The sequence below is a fragment of the Cuculus canorus genome, chromosome 7 (assembly GCF_017976375.1).
Source record: "Cuculus canorus isolate bCucCan1 chromosome 7, bCucCan1.pri, whole genome shotgun sequence".
Taxonomy (NCBI): domain Eukaryota; kingdom Metazoa; phylum Chordata; class Aves; order Cuculiformes; family Cuculidae; genus Cuculus; species Cuculus canorus.
Window position 1 is genome coordinate 12,828,695 of NC_071407.1, and position 21,037 is coordinate 12,849,731.

At 45.2% G+C, this 21,037-nt stretch overlaps 1 protein-coding gene across 4 annotated transcripts in view; it reads left to right on the forward strand.

The window, feature by feature from the left end:
- The window catches only part of SH3PXD2A (SH3 and PX domains 2A), a 253,653-nt gene that overhangs the window by 58,680 nt on the left and 173,936 nt on the right, over nt 1-21,037 (forward strand). For all 4 annotated transcript variants that reach the window (XM_054071937.1, XM_054071939.1, XM_054071938.1 and 1 more), the window contains exon 3: nt 16,873-16,948. In XM_054071937.1, the coding sequence (XP_053927912.1) occupies nt 16,873-16,948 (76 nt within the window). The remainder of the gene's footprint in view (nt 1-16,872; nt 16,949-21,037) is intronic.

The following is a 21,037-nucleotide window of genomic DNA, read 5'->3' on the forward strand; positions in this document are numbered from 1 at the left end:
CTGTTGTTACAAAAGTGTTCTATTTGGGTGGCAACAAGAAACATCTAAATAGTGTGGCCTGATGCGTTGTGTGTTTAGACATGGCTGATAACCTTCCTGGCCAGCTCTTGACACCCCATTATGCTTCGGTTCCCTGACATCACCCAGGTATAGGCTGGGGTGGCTCCTGCTTCAGGGACTGCATTGCTAATCATTGTCTGAAGTTTTGAGTTGTCCACATATGCCTTGGTGTGAATGAGGCTGCTCTGCATTGGGATGATGAGTCTTGACCGATTGAGAAAGGAGATGTCTGTAGCGCAGAGGCAGAGCATGCTATGTTGCATACACCCTGCAGGCAAGGATGCCAGGAAGGTGCCTTGGTAAAACAGAGAGGAGACAGCATTTTCCCCAGAAACCTGATGTTAGTAGTGACCCATCCTTCAAAAGCACCCTCTGACTGTGGAGCTTGCAGCCAAAGACCAACCCAGCCCTCGCCTGTAATTTCATCTTTCCTCTGCAAGTCCAGTCCCTGGAAAGATGCAGCTCTCCAAGAAGACATTCCAGGGGGTTTTAATCACTGCACTCACTGCAGCCCTGCTGTGCTTGTGGTCTAAACACCTGCTGTTTCATTTAATTAGGAACAAATGGGAGGCGTGGGTTGGGGGAAGAGAGGGCAGCACCCTGATGAAGTATTTGCTGTGATGTGATGTATCTTATTTTGGGTTTGAAATGGAGGCCATGAGGAACATTTTCCAGAGGGCTCCATAAACGACCTCCATTCACAGGGTGATTACTTGAGGAGGGAGGGGGTGTGTGGATTTAAATTGGTGCCGCTAATTTCTGCGAACAACCACATTATTTTTAATTCATACTCCAGACTCCCTCCACCCATTGCTTGATGTTAGGAGCTGTGAATTTTCCACGTTGTAACAAAGTCCCTCTATAAAAGAGAGCCCTTTAAATATGTTTTAAAAATTGATTTCAGATACGTCAGGCTCTCAAGAAAGTCAGTCTTCAAAATGGAAAACTAACTCTTTCCTTCCCTCGTGGTTACCTGTTAATTTATTTGTATTTCAGTAGTGCATACCAGCTTTGAGCAGTCTCTCTGGTGTTAGGGAAAATGCATCAGAACCTACAAGCCCTGATTAGTATAAGTTGAAAGAAACAATCCCTTTGCTCACCATGAGTAGCTAAGCTTGGGAGTTCTCTGTTGAGATAAAAGCATTACCTTGCTAGCAGTGTTTTACCAATGCAGGGAAGGGAGATGGGACAACTGGGGTGAGACTTAAGGATTCAGCCACTTGTGGTGGACACTGGCACTGCCTTTGCCTTGGGGAGATCAGAAGCCAGAGCTTCACACAGAGAAGGCTACAGTCTCAGCTTCTACATGCTCCAGCCCACTAGCACTGGGGCTGTTTTTCTCCATGGGTGCAGCAAGTTTAACAGTGATCTCTCATACTTCTACAGCTCTTGCAAACTGTAATTCATAGTCTAAAGATGCATAAAGTTTATTGGGTTTCTATCTTATTTTCTCAGGATGATTAAGGCACTATGAGGGCTGCAAGGAAGAACACTGTGTTTATTTTTATTTATTTATTTCCCCGCTGTATTTTCTTTTTCCCCTGCCATAACTAAAGCAGAAAAGCTGGGTTTTAGAGATTCAGGCTTTAGATTCCTTATTCTGCAAAAGCTTCAATCTCCCATGCATGTTGAGAGGATAAATTCATCATCGCCACCAGGTGCCCACGTGCAGCAGTGACTGTGTCATGATGAAAACTCATGCTGATAATTTTGTTCTGATGTAGAGTTTTAAATTCAGTCCTGGGTATTGGGTTCTGGGCCAAGGGCAGTAAAAGTTCACTGAAAATTCTTATCTTGTGAGATCGTCATCTTGAACACCAGAAATATGGACATCCTTGCTGTATATCCATTCTGCAGTCCTTCAATATTAGAATAAAATCGCATCTAGCATTTCAGTTAGATGGGACCTACAACAATCATCTAGTCCAGCTGCCTGACCACTTCAGGCTAACTAAAACTTAAGGGCATTGTCCAAATACCTCTCTAACACTGACAGGCTTGGGGCATCGACTACCTCTCTAGGAAGCCTGTTCCAGGGTTTGACCACCCTCTCAGTAAAGAATATAAGCCAGTTTTAGTTATTAATTGCCTACACAATGCTTGTGTGCTCACTGCTGTCAGCTGCATCATAATAGCTCCCAGAAACTTCCCAGTTCCAAAGACAAATGTAAGAGAGGTTTCCCTGGGAAAGGAATTTCTAGTGGCATGAAATTAAAATCTAGTGGCAATGTGGAACAAAGAATTGACTTTGAATGAAATGCCCAAGCATGGAAAAGTGGTCCTTCTGCAACATGGAAGTCACTGATTTTGTAACAATTGGCTCTTCCTCTTGCTTTTCTGAGTAGTTTAGTTGGGGTTTTTTTGTCTGCTTGCAGGCACTCAGCACACCTGTGCTTCTCCTGGACCTGATGGACTTCTACAAGTCAGCATTACGCTGACTATCGACCCCATGGCCCCCTGCCAATATCTTTTCCTCGTCTTCATTTTCCTTCCTTTCTCCAATTCCTATCTGATGTTAGAAGTAGGTTCTTTCTGGATCGATCAAATCTGGAAGCAATACCTCAAGGGACACATTCAGAGTCAGGATGTAAAGTCGGGAGTTCTTTTCCCACCTTTGACATTTGAGAGATGCTTCTAAGTAGATGAGGTACTGTTACAGTGTCAGCCCATCTGTCATTGGAAGCATTGATGTTTGAATCATATCCTTCTGCTTGGTTTTAAGAGAAAGGCAGGTGAAGCTGTTTGGCAGTTTGCTTTGCTGCATGCCTTAGTATGGCTAAGGAGGGAAACGTTGTTGTTTTCAAGCCTCTGTTGTATTTGCACTCTTTAATGGTGTTCAGCCCTGCATCCAGGCAAGGGGATCCCCTGCCCAGGCTTTTCTTGCTGCCTGTAACAGAAAACAGCCCCTTTGCTTGCCCCTTCACCTGTTAATGCTTGCTTTCGAAATATGAGCATCTTCCTCCAGCTCCAAATCCTTCTCCACGTTGATACTAATCCTCCAGGTTCAAAGCAGGGGTGAGATTTCAAAGCCTCCTTAACCATGTTAGATCTGCAGTGTGATGCTCAGGCTGTGTTGAAAGGCCATGCATTGAAGCACATATAATCACATCTCTGCATCTGTTAGAGTGGGGAAAATGTCTTCTGAGTTTTGTTTCTGTTTTTCTGAAGCTGCTCTCAGGTTTTCCTCTGTTCCTGGCCAGCACAATATTCTCCTGCATCTGACCTCATGGAGGCATGTGCACCAGCCCCAGATGAAGGGCTAGAAACTATCATCTGCACCTGGCTGAACAAAACAATTTATTTGTGTGTGTGTGTATCTGGTAGTGTAGTTTATTCATTTGGTTACTTGAGCCAAGGTTTCCAGCCAAAAGAGGCCCTAATTAAGCAAGATAACTTTGCATCTGGGTTGCTGGCAAAGAGCATCTCACTGTGCTTGCATGCGTGCTGGCCTCAGGTGTGTAGTTGCTGCCCTCCCGTGCCCTTTTCTATCCCTGTTTGATGATGAAGGGAGGTTAGCAGTAGTTGGGACTGGATGAGGCTGATGCCTTGGTTTCTGATGGGGTTGAAAAAAGCCATTCTGTGCTCTGAAATAGTGTACCTTACCCTTAGCAGTGTACACACGTGGAATCTAATTTTTGAACTTGCTTGTGTTCTGGTAGAAAGCAGTTGGTGTTTCTTTTCTCCTCCCACCTCTTCCCCACTACACTTTGTTGGCAGGGGACTGGGATTTTTTTTTTTTTTTTAAATGAAGTTTTAGGGCTAGGTTCTGCAGATGGCTGAAGAGGCAGTTCCCTTGAGAAGCTTTATCCTGACCTCTTACAGCCATAATGCTGAGGCACTAAAGGCTGATTAAATAAATAACTCTATAAAGCATGTAAGGATCACACAGGCTCACAAAACCAGCAGCCAGGTCTAGATACCCCAATGCCATCAGGCAGCTTAGCTGCTGCTGGTAAGGGAATTACAGGGCCTGGACATGGCCAGAATCTCCTTGATGCGGGTTGCTATGTTCCTGGATGCTTTCTGTGACAATCATCATCAAGTAATTTCTGGGGGGTCTGTGGAATGTTAATTCCCTGCCCAAGCCAGAGGCTAGGGCAGAAGAGAGCTGTGTGACCTACAGCTTGTTGGTTACACTTAGAATTTCCAGCACATCTGTGGGGGTGTTTCCACAGCTTGGGCATCCTTATGATGTCTCTTTATTGTGGATATGTGTTATTGAAAGGAGGACAGAACAGACAAGTGCAAACCCATAGGGGGGATGAGAAATAGCCCTGGATGCCTGCACTGTGTCCAGCAGAGTCAGTGCAAGATGACTGTTACGCTTGTCTAGCCTGCCTGTCTAATTCTAAAGCTGGTCATGCAACATGGAAAGGTGTAGAAATCTGCATCCTCACTGGTTTTGTCCTGGTTGGATATCAGCCTGGCCACCAAAGCAACCCATAGGTCACCACATTCCTCTCACAAAGCCCCTCAGAAGTGTTTGGGAAGGAATTGCTGGATAGGATGAGTTGTGACTGGCTATTCCCTGCAGCTTTCTCTCCCCAGGACCCGCTCCTTGCATTGCCCAAGCACACCTACGTCATATAATTAGTATATCCTTTAGGTGGCCAGAGTTGATTACATGTTTGGCCAGACAGGCTGGAGAAAACTTGTTTTTCATTTTACAATAGAGTACGTGCCCAGTAATATACCAACAATTCCTCATGATGCACCGCCCTTGTGTCACTGGAAGAGCATCTGCCCAAGGAAAGCAGGTATGGATGTTCACTGGCAAGGTGGACAACAAGCAAGGAGTGCTGGTGTGCAACCTATGTGGCTCTGCGGTCACCCTTGGCTTAAAGCCCAGGCAGCTGCTGTCCTGATGGGCGTGGGAGAAGCATCTCCTCTGTGGGTGCAACAGCTCTAGCTTTCAAGGCAACACCATGCTGCCTGTGGCAGGTAGCAGCATACTGGGTACCTGCTGCACCTGGTCCTGCTGACACGGTCCCACCATCAGGTCTCGCAAAAGCCACCAAGCAGGAATATAGGCTGGAAACCCTCCTGAGTGGGGGCTGCAGCTGGAAGTAGTCCCTCTTCTTCTAGATGCAGGCATCAGTCTCCGTGTGCTGTTTGTCCTTTGCAACTTGTAGCAGTTTTAGCATCTGCAAATTTGGAAAAGTCACAGGCCTGACAGTATTTCTTGACAATGTGCCTACACCACTTAAAAGCTGTTGAGATTAAAAAAGACCAGAAAAAAACCCACCGTTGACAAAGACCTCCATCCATGCTTTTAATATCCTGCCAAATATTGCATGTGATTAGTTGGTATAATACACAGAATACCATCTGGTCCGCCAGCAGCGTGTCCAGGGATGGATGATTATTAACTGAATAAGAATCCTGGAGTAGCATACAAGCACCTAAAATGTAGTGTGAAGGCCCCGTAAACACTCGCTGTGCCCACCCTGCTCCTAGCCGCATGCACGCAGCGGCCATGGCCATTGTCCAAGCCCATTTACTTTCCTAAGGTTTGCTTTCATTCCTAATTAAATTAACAAAGCTCCTCAAGCAGACTTGTGCTTACAAAAATAAGGTTTTTAGTCCCAACCTCCCTTCTCAGGGGGCTGGGTCCAATTTGTCCTGTGGGATGTGTTGTCCCTCCTTCCAGGGCAGTCTTGGGCAGTCTTGAGTCATTGTCTGGTCCATCTGCAAGGTCCTTCAGGACAGCTGTGCAGTCTCCCAGCGATCCTTCCTCTGGGCATGGGCTGAAAGGACTCAGCTGTTACCCAAATCCCGATTGATTTTCAAAGTGAAAATAGTGTCCATGAAGTGCGTCGGAGCAGCAGCTCGGGGGAGCTGGCATGGGTTTAAGTGTCCAGCCAAGGTAACTGTGTTGTGTGGTTGTGCTAGCAATGGGAGGTCTCTTTGAAACAGCTTGTCTAATACCCATGAACTCGTCTCCTCTGTCCTAAAGTAAATCTGTGGAGAGAAATGTGTCTGTGAGATGCCATTGCAATCGGTGCTAGTAAGAAAGACCGTTGCAAGCCTACATTTGTTCTTTTGTTCAAGCACATAAATACTTTCTTTCCTCTATTCCAAGCCCAAAGGGATAACCACAGCTTGGAGTCTGTCCTTCCTGCACCCCGGACAGCTTTCCTCTCCCTACATGGCCAGATGAGCCTCCTGAGGAGGTGTCAGCACGAGGGCCAGGCAGTGCCCCAGCTGAAGGGAGTAAGAGGCTGGCAGCTGGCTCTGAACTTTTGGAAACCGCCTGTCCTGCTGGCTGTTTGCTTACAGCCCTTGAGGCCCAGAGCAAGGTATCTGTTACACGTGCAGCTCCATTTGCCCGCTTGGGTGGTGGGATTTGTTATCTATTCTCCTTTCCAAATCCCCCCAAAGACAAGAGATACATATGTTTGTAACAAGATATGCAGGCAATACATCTTGAAGTTTTGAGGTAGGGTGAGAAGGAGAAAAGAAGACAAAGAAGTGTCCTCCCAGCATGGAGTTAAAAACCTGTGGTTGTGTTGTGCTTGGCACAGTTTCTTCATTGTACTGAGCTGGTCAGTCACTCTCCAATCACCCCAGAGCTACAAGCAGTGTTCTACAAAGATGAGTAGATACTGTTTCAGATGGAGTTTCTGAAGTAAAATGTACCATTGTGTTCAGAGCTATTGTTTCTGTTTCCAATATTGAAGTTACTCGTGGTTTTCAGGGGACAATATATCAAGCAGAGCTAACAGGCTGTAGAGATGTAGATTATGAAAACAGAGGGATTAAGTTTCTTACATTTGGAGCTAAATCCTCATCTCTCATAGTAGTGTAAGCAGCAGAGTAGTCTTGCAGGCTCACAAAACTCTAGCAATTTTACTAAGGATGTATTTTTAAGCAGATCTTGTTAAAACTGTGATCACCACTGTGTGAGAGATGGATTCTCTGCATGCAAGGTCACTGACCAACTAATGTATAAATCAGGTTTCAGAGCATTCCAGCACCAGGCTTTACACCAGTTTCAGTAAAATCAGTTTGCAAAGATGGGATCTGTCTGACTGGGTAGTTCCTGCATAAAACATTGATGAAATCAACAGTCACATCTTTGAGAGTTGAATAAGGAAGGATAGAAGAAGGCATTGCACGATGGATGTTATTCTCCAGCCCTTGACACCTCTATTGCTTTGGGGAACCAGCTAGACCCAGAAGGAGTCACACTGGCACATGAGGGGACCATTAAATGAAGAACTTGCCCCCCTGCAAGATGCCATGCTAAATCTGTGATGTTGTGGAGCAGGTCAGGAGTTTTGTACCTTGCATAATATGACAGTACTGGAGAAAATGGACAAGCAAAACCAAACCAGCCTGCAAATCATACTGACCTTAATATTTGTTGTGTGTTTTTGCTAAAAGCAATTAAGTAATTAATAGCAGTGCTCTGCTAATAGCTCTGTGCTGCTTTTAGGATGCACCCTCCAGAACCTTACGTTCAGCTGCGATGCAGTGTTTGCCGCTGCTGCCAGGGTTTTCTTAAGGACCAGAGGGTTTGGATCCCTGCAGCCTCCCACCAACCCGTCCAGCCTTTGTGCTGGGCTGAGCTGTTCCTGCCACACAAATGGTCTCTCTTGGGTAGGATTTAAGCACTCCATAGTTTTTGCATTGTGAGGCCTTCAGTGTGGCTCAGTAAGGCTAATGCATTATTATATCCGAAACACTATGCTGTACGTCAGTCGTTGAATTGGAAGTGTTTAAATTTAAAGAAGGGTGGAAGCTAAATTTTTTTAAAATTCCCAGCTGATGTAGAAATTGTTGAGGCACTGGCACAGGTTGCCCAGGGAAGTTGTGGGTGGCCTCTCCCTGGAAGTGTTCAAGGCCAGTTTGGATGAGGCTTTGAGCAACCTGATGGAGTAGGAGGTGACCCTGCCCATGCCAGGGAGATTGGAACTGGATGATATTTAGGGTCTCTTCCAACCCAAACCATTCTATGATTCTGTGATTACTGGAAGTGCCCTTGGTGCTTTTCTCTCTTTCAGTGAAGATGTTAGAATTGCCATTGTATTCAAAAAGGGGACCTTTGCTCTGAGAGTGCTGTCAGATCTATCAATAGTCCAGTTGCTAACTGGAGGCTGGTGTTATGGAAGAGCTTGGTCCTACTCCCCTTAATGTCCAACGGCAATTGTCACTCTTATTACAGGTTCTGTCACTGGAGCATGTTCATTTCTTGCTGCTTATGTGCAGCCTGAAGGAACGCTTTAAGGCCTTTGATTTTTGTAAGGAAAAAAAAGTTGCAGGAGGTAAGGAAAGATGCCCTTCTGTTCAGGTCAGCTCTTCTACCCTGGCGGCTGTGTACAACCTGAGCAACTAGGCTGGCTCTGGATGTGCCATCTCTGAGGAAAAGGCAAAATGCTTACACCTCATCAAAAAAGTTATGAGCCTTCCTCAGAAGCTAATTGACCTGATGGAGCATGGCATCGGCATGGCTCTGACATCTCTACATGACCCTACGGTGCCACATAACTGCAGCATTCATCTGTCTGCGCCTCTCTAAAGCCAGCATTATGATATGGCCTTACTTGCCAGGGATGCTGCTGGGACAAATCCACTGTAGATACCAGAGTAATAAGGACAGATAATCACCATGAATAGACGGAAAACTATGAATTAGCCTTTGTCCCATGATCTTCCAGTGTGGTTAAGTTGAATGAGGCCAGTCTAATTTAGCACTGGGGAAAGAAAATGCTTCTGGCAGGAGACATCAGTAGCTGCTCTGTGAAAGGACTGTGAGCTCTCTGAGAAGCTCTTCAGAGATGCACCAAGTCCCTCTGTCATCTCAAACCAGCACCTCTCAATGTTTTGCCAGTATGTGTTAGCCACAAACGCTGGGCTCATTCTGCAGAGCCTTTAGAGAAAGCTGCATTTCTGTATGAAAAATACCAAATGTCTCAGCTAGGAAACAGTATTCCCTCTTTTGATGGATTGTGTTGGGGAAAGACCCCCAGTCTCTGCCCCCCTCCTCCTCCCCGGCTGTTTTAGTTGGATACTGAGAGGTTTGTAAGATTTCCAAGATTTCTGGTGGAGGTTTTCAGCCCCGAGAGAGGCGTTTTCCCTTTAGGGATTACACCATGCTGTAAATGTCTGTCCTCTTTATTTTATATGTGTTTTCCTGCTTTTGTTTGACTTTCTCACGGATTGCACTATATTTAATTCAGAACATATCTTATAGTGCTGCAATTGTCAGGCACATCAGCCTGTTACCCGGACAGTTTTTGCTTTAATTTTTTCTTTTTTTTTCTTTAGAAGCAAAAGGAAAGCCAGTTGCTGCTGCTTCTCAGGGATTGAATTGATGCACTTCTCTTGCATGCTGTGGCATCGTGTAACCCTAGGAGAGAGCTAGTGTCACTGTGTGCCTGATATAATTATTCCTGCTGCACTGTGGAACCAGTTACTGCTTTAGGAAGAGATGGAGTTTCATCTCCTTCTGGTGCATAAGATGTCAGTTATGCGTGTGAGCGGCTAACAGATGGGCTGTGCTATGTTCAGTGTCTTCTATGACCTCACTCAAAGATCTCCAGGTCTCTTGCGAACTTTGCTGATTGATATTATGCTCAAGAACAGCTCTGTTTTGGCTAATTTTGAAGGGATGAGAGTTAGGCAGATTTCCTGCTGTCTTGTGCCTGTGCGAGCAAACTGATTTGTTGTTCCTGTGAGAGAGTGAAGCAGAGGAGGAAAAGAAAGACGTTCAATTTGAGCCACATCTAGGGGAAATCCTCCAACAGAGTCCTGCAGTCCTGGAGAGGGATCTGCCCTAACAGCAGTGGCTTTGTTCCCCATCATGCATGATCTTCTGTCATTGATCTCAAGTATGGTACTGGGCTGGAGTAAATCGGGTCCTTCTGCTTATGTCATGGGCGCTTTGCAGAAAATCTGTCCTGAAACCAGCCATTGAGGAAGCGATCTTTTCTGAACAGGCATATAAAAGGTGAATCTGTAGAGCAAGGCCCTCATGTTCTCGATTCTCTTGCCTGTTCTCACCTATTGTCATTTAAATGCTAATGTGTTACCAAATACCATGAGATCAGTTTGCTGGAAATGATGGCTAACAATCTTCTTTAAGTGAAAGACCCCTGTGGGTGTTCTGGTTAACCAGCATTTGGGATATGCTGCCGATGGATAAACCCACAAATTGGAGGATAAGCATATCTGAAAACCACCGATAATAATTTTTCATTTGCTTCTGTCCTGTTGATTTTAGAAGAGTGTAGTTCCTCAAAATTTCATCTCTGATTCCTGCTCTTGGTGGCTCATGATTAAATTTCATCTGTCTCTTGGTTTGCAGATGCAAAAGCAGAGACAGGACCAGAGAGGTTTATTCATGGGAAAACTTTGGCAGACAACATAATTCAACCTGATTCCAGCCTTTCGCTTTCTTGCAGATCACACCATTTCTAACTTAAAATGTAGCTCATGATGCTGTAACCATCAGTCACATCGGCAAACAGCACAGCCGGTTTCCGACTTCAAAATGAAATTAAATTGCTGCTGCTCCTCAGGGTTTTAATTAATAACCCTTCTTCTATTCTGATATCTTACCTCTGCTTCTCATCTAAGCTTTCATGCTCTACATCAGGGACTTTCAACCTTTTCTGATTAGCAGAAGCCACGAACCCCTCCTGCTGCGAGTGTAAGATCCATCATCACCAGTTTTGGTTACCTGGTAGCACCTTTGCTTTTCTTCCAGTTTCTCTGGCAGCTGTGTCTTACAGCTGGGGTTATGTGTTGTACACAATCCTATACGTGTATAGATGCCTCGTCTCCTTTGCCCCATCTGTAAGTTGGCTGTGGACTCTCTTTCATTCTTGGGACTCTGAGCTCACATCAGCCTCTTGAGATGTGATCTGTGAGACCTGGGATCACCATCTGACTGGTGCCTAACTGTCCTCATGTGCTTTATCTTTCAAGTCCAGCAGTGGCTAAATTAAAGTTACTGCTGATTTGCCCGATTTTTAATGAAAAATGCATTTTCTAATGAACACTTGGGTAATGGGAAGCTAATACACTTTTTTTGCATTCAGTGTAGGAAGAGTTATAGCCTTGAGATCACTTGAGGGACAGAAGCTAAGGTGGCAAACTCGCTGAGGTTTCTAGGGGCACCTTTCCAGAAGTCTCTCAGTCTCTTGGTCATGGTTTGATTTTCATCCACTATTTCTCTGGGATGAAAGTAAATTAGATACCGTGGAAAAGAAGTGAGGCTCCATCTCTCTCTGCAAAAGGTTGGAGTCCTGCAGCCCTTTGCAGTAGTGGATGTTGTTTTGCTTGCCAAAATAGGGGGTTTGAATGAAAGTCATCCTCAAAGTCTTTGTGTGTTAAAATAAACCTCCCATGATTGCAGTGCTGACCTCCTGAGGGGCTTTGATTTTATCTGTCCAAATGGCAAACCTACATCCACATGAAAAGGAACCAGCAAGATATGCAGTCTGATAAAAGATTATGTAGGTGTCTTAATTTGCTCTTTTTAAGAGATGTGGAGAAGTTCAGTCTTCTGACTGAGGGAGAATTAAAACTGCTGCAAGGAAGGAAGGGGAGGAATTAACAGCCCAGCAGGAAACTCCGTCTGGAGTCTCTGGAGATATAGGTAGAGGTCAGTTAACTGTCTCAGTGGATTAATTTCAGGGAGTTAGATTTGATTGCAAACTTCCAAAATATTTAGACTGTATCAGGAACAAAGTTCCCATTGGAAAATATCACAGGATCAGACCAGTAAGCAGTTTATATGTTCATGTCCTCCACATTGGCTGGCCTACAGCAGAGTAAAAGCCTTTCTTGCAAAACAGAAGTCAACCTTTAGTCTCAGGTGCTGTAAGTCCTTATATCTGTAATGGAAAGAAATGTTGTTTTATGGAGGTCTAACCAAGATAAATAAAATGTAATAAGTAACTAATTATCAGGAAGATGCTTGGCTTCTTATCATCAGAGATGCTTCTTGTAGCATCTCAAGCAACACTTGATTTTCTTCGTTAGATTTTTTATTAGGTGATATCATTGCAAGGCAGACAGGGGCCGAATCTTATTTTCACAGCAGAGCTTATGTGAAGTGACCACAGATGCCATCAGCTGGTTATTGCTGAACCCAAAAGGTCCTTGTGTGCAAGAGCATCTCTTTCTTCATGGCATATTTGTGTTCTTAGGTAACGGAGATCTGAAGCAGAAGAGATGAGAAGGAACTAACAGCTTAGCTGTAAGTGACAACACTGGCTACATGTCTTATTTCCCATTTACAGGAGTGAAGCAGCTTCTAGGGCTCCTTATGTTTATACAAAAGTATGGAGACTCTGTTATTTGCCTTTCAGTTTCTGGAACTTTACTGGGGAATTTTGGTCATGTTTGCAAATTTGCGCTTTGCACCATGAAAGCTAGAGTTGATTTTGTTTGACTGCTTTTTACACTGAATGCTAATTCTTCTCCAGAAGCTGGGACTTCAAAGAAAAAAGACAGTTGTTATGAGAGTCGATACCACTGAAATCTTCCTATTCCATTCTTGCAAATCAAGTGATTTCATGATTGTATGTGAGTACTAAGGAGCAGAGTGGACCAGTGCTCCGATCCTGCTCTCATTTTAATAAGCAGAAACTCACACAAGTAATTCCTTTGATTTTTAATGGAATTAATTGCATGGTCATTTGCTGACTGCTGTAAGAAAGTTATAATCTGCACCACAAGGTTTATAGCAGATCCTCTAACTGAGTTTAGCACAGAAACAAGATGAAAGCTGCTCAGAGTAGAAGGCAGGACTGTGCAGGACTTATGTAGGATACTGTTCGCAAACCTGGAGCAGCTTGGAAAGACAAAGACTGGGGAGGTGGTTTTGGCTGGCATTATTTGTGGATGTGAATCTGTTGTGCCAGAAGCAGGAGTGGGATGTGTTTGTTCAGCCTGACTCCAGACGTGGTGCCTGAATGGGTGGGAAACTCACTTCCTGGTTTCCACATAACCTCCCTGTTTCCAAACAGAGCCCCCACCTGATGACACAGTCACATACTAACTGATTTCTTTCTGCTAATCGCATTGGTCTTGGAATTGGAGGCTCCCTTATGGTGGGATTCATGTACTAACGCTTGTAAGCAAATGAAGCGAGCATGAGCTTCTCTAGGTTTGCTAAAATCCATTGCCTGCTGGTGTCTTCTTGTCTCTTCAAAGCCAGCTGCAGTGCAAACTCCATCCTCTGGGACTTCTTAATGAGACTGCCCTTCTTTCCTTGGGTATTGGGATGGTTTTACTCCAGATGCCAGGGGGTGACCTTGTTACTCATCAAATCTTGTCCCTAAATTAAATGTCATATATGAAAGATGTGAGTGAACACTTGTGGAGACTGTCCATGTCTGAACAGAATAACTGAGGCATTATGTGAAGGATTTTTGTTTCATCATACATATATTTGCCATAACAACAATAATAATTTTCTTCCATGGAGAAACATTTGTCACAGACTAAAGAAATTTCAACTTTCAGATGCACTGCAGACATCTAATTAAGTGAAGTAAAAAACTATTTATTGGTCTTTGGCTGGTAACCATCTGCATGGGGAAAGAGCTGTGACTACCAGAAGGAGTTTCTGTGGTTCAACCCTTTGCTCCCTTCATTCCTGGCTGCTCCATTTATCTCCATGGTTAGTGTCTATATCTGATCCAGGCTGTTAAGCATTGGCTCAGGGTACTCCATCATAGCTGAGAGATTTGGAATGTTTCATTCAGGCCTATTACTGTTTTTTTCACCTTGTGTCCATCTTTTCCTTGTCTTCTGCTTTGCACCCTGCTCTCTGGGTGTAGCTCTGAATGAAAGAACTGGACGCAGGGAAGTGCCGAGGAAGGCTCTGTGCTTCTACTGCTCTTTGTTTGGCTTTAACATCCTGAAGGGCTTCCTGTGCTGCAGAGCTGAAGAGCAGTCATTACCTTCCAGTCTGTGTGGCAAGTTCTCCATGTCGTTAGTACTCATGGGTGCAAACATAGTCGTGCTGGGAGTGCTTTTTTAGGCATCAATGAGAACTGCTGGGCAAAGAGGCAGAGGCATAGTTCCTGGGCTGCAGTTATGTCATTGCTCGTATCCTTTTTAGGTGTGTTGGGTTTCTCATGTCATGCTTGAGATTCAGCCAGTAGTCTCCTCCAGAACTCCTTGCACAGCTGCCCACCACCAGCCTATCTATCTTGCTGGGTCAGCACACGTGCCAGATACAACTTGTTGGTCGAGGGACCAATCCACACGCCAGCAGCAAGTCTCATTTAGGGTCAGAGGCTTGAAATGTCACACACCTCCAGGAGTGCCCGACCTTGTATGGCCTCTTGAGGAGCTGCAACTTCACTTCTTGTCTTCAGTTTTGCACATACATGTGCATGTTGCCCATTGAGATATTGTCTCATATATCAAAGAAGATGAGAAATCTTCTGGCTTCCCAGGCATTTTATGTTAGGACGGGCTGTGTCCCCATGAGTTGCATCAGTGGCCTCCCAAGTGCCTCTGCCTCTCCTCCAGGTTTCTGCCATCCAGACCCTCCCAGCAGAGGCAAGAGCCAGGGCGGAAAATATAGTCTAGGAAAATTTAGCTAAACTCTTCTAGCTGTAGTTTATTGTATCTATTTTGCTGATATCCACCCTTTAGATAAATAGTGCTAAGTTATACACATTGTGACTCTCTTGATGTGGTTAAAAAGGCTTATATTAGCCTAGCTAATCTAACTCCAAGAATAACCATGGGAACTTGACTGTATTGGTTCCAGCTTGAATCAGTTGCTGTGTAGTAAAGTGAGAATCACCTTCCTGGCTAAAAGTGTAGCAACAGGGAAGCTTTGAGTCAGTCGGTGGGGATTCCCTCCTCCCCCTTTTTTTTGTTATTTGAACAAAACTCCTGCCTGTGCCTGACCTCAGGCACCCAGAGCTCTACCTACAAGAAAACAAAATTTTCCATTTTCAATAAAAAACGTCTCTCTGTAGGCAGAAAAATGATTTTGCTAACAATCCGCAAAGCCACGGTCTATTTATTTACCAGGCTGACTCCCTGATGGGGAAACATGTGGGATCTTTTAACTTCCCTGCACAGATGTTTCTTCTACTCCTGAGTTTCCTCTTGATCTTTGGTTTGCTGTACCACATGGTGAAAACGCTGGAGATGTTATGTGTGGTGGAAGAGGAGGATTTTGTGTGCTTAAAACAAAAACAGTAAAAAAACAACAACTGTTTTTTCCCCATGTTAACAAAAAAATATTTTTTAAAGGAAAGCTGTTGAGGTAGCAAAACCTCTGTTAACTCTCACACTCTCACTGTTGTAGCATTGGTGAGATTAAATGCCGATTGATAACACCCCCACCTCTCTCTGCAGTTTCTGCTGCCACTGTAGATATTTGTATTGAGCTAAAGATCCAGTTCAGGTGAGGAGATAGAGGTCCTGCAAGATCAAGTAAAAGGACTGCTTGCTTTCTTCCTTACCTTCTTCGAGGGCCTGTGGATGGTGAGTTGAAAGACGTGTCTCTGAGTCTGTTGGAAATGAGTCACTGGGCTAGCAGGAGCTTTGGTGCTTCTCCAGCCCAAGGCAGCCAGGACTTCTGGGTTGGATCAACAGGGACATAGAGCATTACATTGTACATCTGAAACGTGGGAGAAAATGAAATAGAACACGAGGATTTGGGTATTTATCTTGGTAACACCATGGGCTGAATGATAGCGAAAGTGTACAGAGGCTGCATGGGAGGGGTGAGAGTTTTTTCTCAGTGAGAAAACTTCCTGAGCAGTTTTCAGGACTCCGAGTGGTCTCTCTTTGGCAGATCTATGAAGCTGCCACTGGAGCAGGTGCTTCTTTCCTTTCTGGCTAAAGTTGTGCATGGCCCCTCGGTCAGTGTTCAGCCTCAGTGGCACTGTCCATTCAGCCTTATCACCCAATGAGAAATCATAGGGCTTATTTTGGAACATCAGTTCAGTGTGCTGCTTTCTTAGACTCGCTTCTGTAGAAAGTCGCTGGTTATCTGTCTGCTCTGCGGTACAAGATCCTGAGCCTCATCAGCCTTTGGGGGCGGGGTGTTAGAAACAGGTAGTTGTGGTGGGCAGGGTTTGGGAGCTGGTGGGGCAAAATCTTAGCTGATGTGCATGAAGCTCAGGTAGTCCATAACCATATGCTAAAGTGTACTCATCATGGGCTGAGAGCACACCCACCAGGAGCTGTGCCTTCTGGCCGTTAGTGGTGGTGGTGTCCTCCCAGATGCTCTGCTCTCTGAGGCCCTGCTGTTCTTTCTCAGCTGCTGTCCTCCAAGTAGGGACTGTAGTGGAAGATATTCCCCAAAACACATCTCTCTCTCCCTGGGAAAGCATGAGTGCTCTTACTGCACCAGAGCAGCGGGCTGTACCTTGCCAGCAGGAAGGCAGAGTGGGTGTTGTATTAAATAACCTTAAATCTGGTTGCTTGAACAGCATTTTTAGCCAGGTAGGTGGTCTGTCACAGGAATAGGTAAAAACTGTGTCTCCACCAATGTGGGCAGGAGGTGGATTAGAGATGAGATGTGTGTTTTGTAATGAAGGATGAGAGCCTAATTTTAGAACAGTGGCAAGGCCAGGCTCAGATGTCTGCCTGGGCCCCATCCCAGTTCCTCTGCACTGCCAGAAACTTGCCCTCCCTTCCTTGGAGTGAACTGTATTGTACCTTTTAAAGTACAGGCTCCCTTCTAACAAGGCAGAGGGATTCCTGCAGTTGTTTTGCTTTGCTAATCCTCTTTTAAACCACACACAGACCAAGAGATCCCCTGGTCCCTTCACAGACAGTCTATATTTCCCCTTTAAGACGTTTGTTCTGTTTCCTTTGCAGATGCAGCTTCTGGACAAGTTCCCTATTGAAGGAGGCCAGAAAGACCCCAAGCAAAGAATCATCCCTTTTCTACCAGGTATTGCAGTGGGGAAAGTCCTAAATAAGATGGGTGAGAGCAGCTGGGGACTGCAGTTCCCCAGACACTCTCTTTAGTACTTTTTGCCTCTGGTCCTAACAAATGTCTTTTCCCTGGGAGCTCATATGTGCAGCCTTATGATACCAGACCTCCAACTCTTCCTAAAATAACTGGCATGGTGTTTAGTGCTCCCAGGAGATCTTGCACCAGCTGTTCAGGTTCAGATTGGCTTGACCCCTGCCACACGAAGGAGTTCGATGGCTTCTGGGGGGGCTGTGCTTGTGGGGCGCAACAAGACAGCCTGAGACTGGGCCACAAACTGGGAGGCCGCTGGAGACCAGAGACATTGTCTTCTGCATTTGTGGATGCTGTGGCTCTACAGACACTGTTACTCTACAACAAGGAATGAATAATTAGAGTTACCACTGAGATATAAAGGAAGCTGAAAGGAGGTTAAATGCAAACATGGATTTCTGATGATCCACTGTCCCTCTGACGGCTTTCAGAGAGGGACTGGACATGATGGATATGCTCTCCTCAGGGTATCACATACACTTCTGCCCAGTTTCGTCCAGCAGTAGCTGCAGGGATGGTACTGGGGAGATGAGCAAGACTGCAGCGTGCTCTTGGAAATGCATGCTTGGGCCAGCTCTCTATTGTCTGACTGCATGATTCTGACTGTTGGTTTAAAGTTTGGCTCACTTCAGTGCCTGTCAGGATAAATGGAGTATTTTCAGCCTATTAAAAGGTCCATTCTATCTTAAACTATAGAAAGGAGATCCCAGTTCCTTCTAAAGATCAATATAGAGAAGCTGGGATGGGAGGCCTTCGTCCTCTCCAGGAGCATAGTGCAGTCCCTGACACTGTTTGCAGTCAGAGCAGCTGCTCCAGACGTGTGGTGAGCACAGCTCCAGGGCTAGAGGGACGCAGGGACTTGGAAACCAGTGGTGCAAATATGTGATGCAAGCATTGGAATGGTAGTAGGGCAGCACAACAATCTGGCAGCCTTCATAGGCCTTCTGGAAAGCAGCCCCAGGATCGGGGCTTGCTCTCTGCAGTGCTTTGTGCCGCATCCAGACCTTCTACAGTCAGGGGGAGGGGGTGTCACCCTCCGTTCCCAACCTGTGTTGAGGAGAAGAGTCCAAGTATGGTCTTTCTTTCTAGCTGAGCTGCCTACAAACTTGTAGACTTTGTGAAACCTTGGTACAATGAGGATGACTATTTCTGGTTTGCCTTTCTTGCTGGAAAGTATTTTGTGATCCATGTACAACATCATATAGGAATGCAAATGGCTTTAGGTGAGGTGATGTAGGAAAATATCTGTCTGCAGTTAACGGTTGTTCTTCCTGTATTGACAATCACTGGCCCATTTCTTTTACTCTGTCCTAGAAAAACATTGCCTGAATGCAGGTAACTGATGCTCAGTGTGCACAGTTCTTAGTGATGGATGTCCTGGTGTATAGGTGGGTGATATTTGTGGAGGATCCCACATGTTGATTGCAACACTTCCTACCCTCCAAGAACATGAGGGAGATGGTACTGCTGCATGTCCTTGAGGGGAAGAATTATATCTGGGGAATATTTAGGTGGACTTGATGTCCCGAAGAGGGAGCTGCTGAAAGAGAATAGACCTCAGCTTTATTTAATTTAAAATTTCTATGATATATGTTCTACTTTTGATATTGAATCTCTGCCCCTTTCTTGTTGAACTGCTCAAAAGCCCTTGCTGCTTTACCCAGTAACAAGGTGACTCAGCTAAATGTCAAACAATGTCAAACTCTGTTAAATAAACTAGCTGCCGTAATTAGAATACGCATGGCATTTCTGCGACAGAGCCTTGTATTGCTGAGATGAATACCTTAGCTGTAAACTGTCTTAATTAAAAAACAGCAGGGCAGATGTTTGTACTTAAATCCTTCTTTTAAGATGTTATGATCTTGCTTGCTTATTATGGGCCTAATTCAGCCAAGCTGGAGTGAGTCTGCCTGCTGGGCTATGAGTGCACGGGATTTGCCCATGCTGCTTGCATTTGTCAAGTCTGGTTTAGAAAGTCAATGCATGCCAGCCCGTGACTCCCACTTGTCAGCGATGCTGTGATGCTCTCCTTAAATACAGGCATGATCTGAGCCCAGGAGTTGAGAAACTACCTTTGCAGGTCACTTTGCCATGGCAGAGGAAGCGTACAGAACTGGCTAACAAGTCACCCACAGCATGAGGGAGCTGCAGAAGCCTTTGCAGCCACTGCTCCGTAGGCAGAGGTGGGTGGTGATGGTACCCAAATCTCATGCTGCAGTGAAGGGCTAGAAAGGAAGAAATGAGGCATGTCCAGGCCACAGCAGATCAGGCTAAAGGGCCATCCAGCCCTGGTAGTGGCCTGTATGGGTCCTGAAGGAGGAGTGGTATCTCTCCCTCCCTACACCCTGATGGTTTAGGAGCCACAGCAGGGTTTGGGGAATCCAAGATGCTGAGTCTGTTTCTGGCATGGAGATGGAGAAGGGAAAGCGTCTAAGAGATTAATGACTCCTAGGACACCCTCCTGGTCTGTCCATGTTCACCTAGATGGGAGACGTGATATACAGAAGGTTTTGTTGGGTGAAAGCAAGCTCCTGTGTCTCCTTCCCACAGGGAGACAGCTAGTGGGTGCTCAGCTGTCACCCCAGTATGATGAGGAGCACTAGTCAGCTATGCATCTGGACCAAGAGTTGGACAGTCCAGGTCCTGTAGCTTGGACAGTCATGCTGTGTCTCAGCTTACCCTGCACAAAGCAGGGATGGTGTGGTAGACTGTCCTTGTTTATGAGGAGAGCAAAAGGCATCCCATTGCCCTGTTCAGCTCCCAGCTGTCCGCCTCTCTGCCTCCCACTATCTGCACAGATTGCCAATTCCCTGGGTACTAAAAAATGTTTGACTGCAAGTTTCATTCCGACTTGGCTGCAGATGGCTACTGCTTTGCTGATTTGTTACATTTCTGGCTGTGATATTTGCTTTCCATGGAGATGATAGCCCCCTTTCCACTCTCCACTGTGGGTTTAGGGTGATTATATGGTTGCAAATTAGAGGGCAAAGTGCCTCCCTGTTGGCGCAATTGCATTTTAGTATTTGACTGTGCTGGAAGCCTTTTACCTGTAAAAATGGGGAAACTGTAAGAGAATTCAGGGCCTTGCCCACAAAAGAGAGACCATACTCAGTTCAGCATCGGGAAAGTGCAGTTTTTCTTTCCTCTAGATACCATTATCTTACTTTTATCAGTTTCTTTCTTCAAATATTATTCTCCCTATTACACAATTAAGGACTCAAAGCTTCCAATGCCACGAAGAGCAAGAAGCAAATAATAAGCAGTGTCAGATAGTTCTGTAAAAGATATCCTGTGGATAATTTTGTAGTTTAGTTTTACTTTTTGAGAGTCACTCCCCTGCCTTCAATTTTATGTGAGATATTTTTTTTTACTGTACTGAGAAAGCAAAACTTACATTTTTCCTCCCTTTTCTCCATTTTATATTCTTCCTGTGAGTTTTTCCTTTCTTCTTTCTTATTTCCCTTGTTACTGTTGAAAAGGGGGATGTGAGGCAGCAAACCACCACTTTTTTAGTTAGTGGTGTGAAATTTTTTCTTGGGGGCGATGGAGGAAGATTGTGGAAGAGTTAAAGTTACTGCAAAACCCCTTTCTAGACCAAATACTCTTTGTCACTGTAAGAAAACAGAGATGAAAAGTACTGTTTGTCTGTACCAGTGGGACTGTTGGTTCAGCCCATTTGGAGTGTACCGATTTCTCCATCACCTCTCGTGCTCCGTATCTGAAGAGCAGTCTTTCAAATATGGACTCAAAGTTTTACTTCCTCCCACGGATACTTTTATGTCTGTGTCAGCAGAGAGAAGAGTTTGTGGACTTGGGCTCACTTATTTCAGGGATATTGAGGAAGTTAACGAAGGAGGGAGAAGAGGGGTCTGTTGATCTGCTGGAGAACATAGTGGCGAATGCAAATGGCAGAAACAGGGCAATGCAACCCCGAGATCAACAGTTTTGCAGCAGTTGACTCAAGGCTCCAGGGCTTGCATTGTTTCTCATTTCTCTTGGCACTAAGTGGAAGAG